This window comes from Camponotus floridanus, unplaced genomic scaffold (assembly GCF_003227725.1).
Source record: "Camponotus floridanus strain SB8 unplaced genomic scaffold, Cflo_v7.5 scaffold1, whole genome shotgun sequence".
Lineage (NCBI taxonomy): Eukaryota > Metazoa > Arthropoda > Insecta > Hymenoptera > Formicidae > Camponotus > Camponotus floridanus.
The window spans coordinates 1888526-1894525 of record NW_020229214.1 but is presented as its reverse complement, the minus strand read 5'-3'; the positions used below and the strand labels follow the sequence as shown (position 1 = coordinate 1894525).

General features: G+C 32.1%; 1 protein-coding gene across 6 annotated transcripts in view; it reads right to left on the bottom strand.

Moving 5' to 3' along the window:
• The window catches only part of LOC105250418 (segmentation protein cap'n'collar), a 97142-nt gene that overhangs the window by 36010 nt on the left and 55132 nt on the right, over window positions 1-6000 (bottom strand). For all 6 annotated transcript variants that reach the window (XM_011256500.3, XM_011256499.3, XM_011256497.3 and 3 more), the window contains exons 4-5: window positions 2904-3214; window positions 2208-2408 (exon numbers count right to left, since the gene is read on the bottom strand). In XM_011256500.3, coding sequence (XP_011254802.1) covers window positions 2208-2408; window positions 2904-3214 — 512 coding nt within the window. The remainder of the gene's footprint in view (window positions 1-2207; window positions 2409-2903; window positions 3215-6000) is intronic.

The window sequence follows — 6000 nt, the reverse complement described above, 5'->3', positions numbered from 1 at the left end:
TTTTTATTATTTTTAATGTTCTTACAAATATGCAAATACATAGATTTTGCGATTGTATTCAAAAATGATATTCTTATTTCTTAGGAAATACAACATCGCGTTTAATATCTATTGCATCTGTAAAACTGAAAAGTGTCTTTCGAGCATTATACTCGTAGCATTGCCAAGATATTGTGTGATAAAACATGATTTATACTTTATAAAATGCCAAACAAAACAGGTGATTTACGAAGCATCGAGTTCACACGCGTGGCTTTCTAATAAACGCGATCTATTCGAATAGTAGAACTTGTTTCCCGCGAGTGCAATAAAATTCTATAACGCTATAAAGCGATAATGAGCAAGAAATAATCTTAATATTGAACACGCCGAATAATATGTCTCATAAATAAGGCTATGAATGATAATAGATTTGAGTAGCAACGAATAAATTAAATGAAAAAAACTAAAAAAAAAATTTTTTTTTAAATTAGCTCTTCAAGAAAGAGAGATACACGGAATATTTAAAATATATCTATTTATCAAAAAAGTTTTTTAACTTAATAACCGACCATTATAACTGAACAGTTATTTTCCAAGAATATATCACTGTTAACTGATGTTAAAATGACAAATTTCTGATAAATAAATAATTACTTGTTTGTTATAGCTATACGTTGAAAGTCATAAAATGTCATTGATAGTAAGTCACCTATGAACTCTCTCAGACGTGATATCACGGCAATCAAGCTGCATAAAATATAATGCAAAAACTAGTGATAATTACAATCAAGGAGTTAGCCTTTTGCGAACTGTAAATATATATCACGCGACAATAACTAGCTAAAAAACAAACACAATGCGTCCTTCTAAAATAAGTAGTAATAGTCATCTGTGATTGCCATGTTTAGATTGCTAGATAGTGAAATCTATGTTTTCTAAGAATTAGAAGACATACACACATGTTCAAATAGTGCAATCACATAAAAATTTTGAAAATGCATAAAAGACATTTTTATTTTCTTTTGTACTCTCTAATTGTCAATTAAGCAACAAATTTAAACCATAAGATAGTGTAATTAATTGCGATATTAAATTGAAATATTGAAATAGATTTATAATGTAAGTGAATAAAACATAAAAAATACGTATTTAAACATTTTTTTAATGAATGAATATTAATATTAATATGACATTTTATGACATTTTTTTAATGAATGAATATTAATATTAATAAACTCGTAGTTATCTTCAAATATTTCATGAGAATAATTTTGAATGTTTTCCTTGAAGCAAGATTTTTATTTATACACTTTTTCAATCACATCACCATAATTGTGTAATATATTAATAATTACTGTGAGAAAAAATGTAAAATTTATATGTTATGAAATTCTTCGAAAAAAAAGGCATGAATTGCGGAAATGATCCGTTTTTAATATATCCATCATCTCGTTATATTAAAATGCACTAATTTATGACGTATAATTATCTGGCCCCCGTAAGGGGGTGTGGAACCACAGGAATGGAGCCGCATCGGAGTTTTTGTGGTCGACGCTGTAAAGAGTGTCCCCGTTTATGGACCGTAAACGCCGCTCCAACTGCGCGGCTTTGCGCGCCATTCTTATCTTCTCGACGTTTGTTTCCTACTTCGTATATCACCGGTGCCCCTCGCGGTATCATCACGAACCTCTCATTAACGGAATGTTGAAAAATCGCAAAAATACCGTGACCACTCTCGACGACTACATCGCGGCTTTCATCGTTTCTCAAAACGCATATATTGCGATGAGAACATTTATAAGATGCTATAAAAGTCAATTTAGCTAGACATGTTATCGCGACCTGAGCAATTCTTCGGACAAACTGCGATCATATTAAAAGGTAACAAAATGCTATGTACTATGTTGCAGAAACGATTTAGGATGAAATTAAAATTCTGAAAATTGTATACACACAATATATGAAGAATTTAAGTATATTAAGCGGAGAATATCATTAAGAAGATTATAATCCACGACGCTCATTCAGAAAATGCATTAGACAACTCATTAGACAAGATAGTCTTTTATTGATTTACTCATGCATTGCATATATTTAATAGGGAGCTTATGTGTACTTTGTATATAAATTATATTGTCGTAATCATGATGACATTGTGTATGCAATAATGAGAGGCACTGGTACACATTCTAACCTACAGGCAATGAAATCAGGGTCGTACGTACCTGGAAGGAACGATGGTGTGGATGATGGGGATGATGAAACTGCGGTGTGTGAATCATGTCGCCGGTCTCGGGATCTTCGCACCTGGATGACTTCGCGACCTCGGCGCTACTCGAAGTGGTGACCGCCGCCTCGTCTTCTGCACTTGCAGAGTCTTCGGCAGTATCCTCTTTCTTCTTCTTCTTCTTCACTTCTGGTTTTTCCTAATAATCAATCTTGAAATAGTGATCACAGTATTACCACGAACACACATACTGATCGTGCAAAATAAAAATATCTCAGCGTGTCAACATATATTAATGAGCTTTTTTGTCGACAAGAGATTCAGTCGGATAAGAGTTCTTTAACAAAAAATTATATATAATTTTATCATTATTATTCTACATGTTAAGCAGAGACAAGGAATAAGAGAGATAACGTGTCACGTATCATTATCGAAATTAAAACTAAAATAATTTTAGCGAATGCAAACAAAAAATTTTAATTAATCATAGAAATAATATATTATGGATAATATATATTATTATGGATAATATATATTATAAATTATTCACAGATATAGAATGGATAATATTTCACGATTAACGAGTTAAAATATAAAAACAGATAAATTATTAACATCGAATTGAATTTTTTATGAAGACTTGAAATTATGTAGTTGCTTTCTCAAGTAGAAGATACGAAGGTATCTCACAAACCTCTGGTTGAGCCTCATCGAGGCCAACGAGCTGAAGCGCCTCCTCGAGATTAAATTCGTCGGGCAAGCCTAGAGTATCGTTGCTGAGCAGGCCCTCTACGCCAGCGCTTTCCAAGAGACTACTTCCGAGTAATTCTGATGTAAAGTCATGCTCGAGTCCTAGAGTGTCGTTTAGACCCAGAGAATCATCGGTTAAGTCAGCCAAGGGATGATTGTTCAAAGCCAACGATGCTTCGTTGAGAAGCGGACCGTCTTCTTCGATGATGCTACTTCCACTTCCGTTTTGACTGCCAGAGCTGAGGATGTATTCACCTGCAAAGAAATACACAGATGTTTGTAGGAGACGAATCAAACAATATTTGACTAAATCGATTACCGATAGCTATCGATTCACGAATCCAACGAGAAAAGAAAAAATATTTCCGAGGCTATAGGCTCGTCGTGAAAAATACACGTGCCTCGAAAGGACAAGGTGATGAAACATAAGCGAACGTAAACAAGTTCGCGTGCATTTGCAAGGTTCACGCAGAGATCATTTCAATCTCGAGAATATTTAATTAGTCTCCTGATTGTATAGTATGTTATCCAGGAATGTTTTTCATTCGCTGTATTGTGCAACTTTTTATTCTAACATGTCATTGACAAGTGTTATTATAGATTTCCTTACACGCATTTCATAATTTTCATTTGCGACAAAATAGCCGTCATGAAATTGACACTGCGATGTTTTATATTGTTGTTTAAAAATTTAGTAACATAACTATTTCTATGCATTTACACTAATTGAAGATCTGATAAATCGCTCGCATATTTCTACATATTTAAAAGTTGAAGCGAACAATGATCATTACGCGTTTGCATTTTAATCATGTTTATATTTATGTAATATGTATTTAGTAATATGTATAGTTGTATGAAGTAACATTCATAAATACACTAATTATAGCGTATTCACACGAAATAATTACTTAATCTATTTTTATTATTCTTTAACCATTGCAGTTATGACGTAGATCTGAGAATAATCGTGACTCTTCATCTCTAGAATATTATTTCACGTATTTAAAGAGCTATTTATCTTTCAAGTCAGCATAATATTTATTGCACTAAAATTATATTATTAATCTAAAATATTTTTATTTTTGTTATATCCACGTTATTAATAAAACAGCATATTCAGCAGCATAATAATCAATCGTTATTTTACAATGAAAGTTGAAATTGAATCGATTGTGAGAAAAAAATAAATCCACAATATTTTACTGTATCATAAACTTAGAACTCCACAGAAATAATCCGTTACAAAGTGTGATGTTTGAAACCTGGTATCTAGTAACAGGCAAGGTAAAATTTTTTGGAAGAAAAGAGAGAGGAATTAATTGAAGCATAAAGGGATATTGTTAAAGATCCACCTGCTGGTTTAAACAATCCTCATGTTTCTACCGCCTCTTTCCCTTGCATACACAAACGTGACATGAATGAGGCTATTTGAATCTACATTTTCTGAAATGCATAACTGCGAAACGTATTATAATTTCATATATTTCAAACAAATAAATAACATTTTTATCCAGATAGTAAAAACTTTGCATTAAAAAATTATTCATCTCTTTTCGATCATTTAAATCTATGTTAAAATGCCCGAATAAAAATACTATAAATATTGTTTTTTGTAGTTGCAAAATAATTTTGCACATTATAGAAGATTAATGTGCTATACAAAATTATTTTCTATTTGTTAGATGCTGATCAAAGATATTTAATTTGAATATTGTGTGCCAATACCTATACACGTTACTATTTAATAAAATTAAAATCGTAAACTATAATTTGTATAGTATTAATATATATATATATATATATATATATATATATATATATACACAATTGAGTATATGAGTATACACAATTGAGTATACATTCCATTCACGCTATAACTTTTAACAATGATTGTGTAAAAATATATTCTTTTAAAAGACCTGTAAATTTAAACGAGACAACATGAATATATAATGATATATTTAATTCAAACTTTACGTTTATAGCTTTACTTTTATATTTACGGCAATATTTCACACGTGACTACAGAAAACACAGGCAAAAGAGTTCCTAAAATTTCTACCTGGTCTCTTGACAAAACGTCGATAATATCGAACAGCTCGAGCGAGCTACTTCTACATGTGAACATTTCCATCGAACACAAAAGCGTACTCCTTTTTTTCCTCGCAGTCGAAGCGCGCGATGTTATTAAAGATAATAATCTCATAAAATAATAATTCCTCTTTCGGACACTGTCTGGGATCCGGGCAGGTCCGCCCGACGAAACGACGGACAGGTTGGCCGTAGAAGAGGAGGATTTTCGTCCTGCGCGGCTCCTGCCGGTTAGTGCCGGTGCCGGTACGAAGTAAAGAGGGAGATCGCACCTTTTGGATGCCTATTACATTAACGAGTGGTGGCGGCCATTGTCTGGCCCAAATGCGAAGCCGACCGCGCGATAATGGCCGCCTATAATTTGAGGGAAGTCGGAACAGCCCCTTCCCGTTCGATGTTAAAGCTCGGGGGAATTACGAGGTGAAATTTCAGCCACATACATATGCGCCGAAGTGTGTGCCACTGCGTAATTGGTACAAGTGTAATTTTTAACTGGTGCAGCATAATTTTTTGTGACTTTTATTATCGTGTTCTCTTTCTGATCTTCTCTTTCTGCTATCAACAGGTATTTATAAAATTTTTGTTACGCTCTTATTCCCACAATAGAAATTTATTGTACACACTGAAGATAACCAATGCCTCTCAATGTGATTTCTCTTGATTCTTCAATTATAAGAAATAATTTTTTTAAATAAGTAAAGAAATAATTTTTAATAAATATGTAATATAAATATTCAAAGAATAGATTTTAGAGAAAAAAATTAAACTTAAATAAACAAGAAAAATGAAACAACTTTAAAATTATTTTTTCATATAAAATTAGAGATTAAGAATTTCTTTTGTTACGATGAGTGTAGAATTAATATGTCAGATATTTCTCATTGGATTTCATTCTTTGTATGCTTTAAAAACGCGGATATAATATTTTATACATTTTGTACACGTAT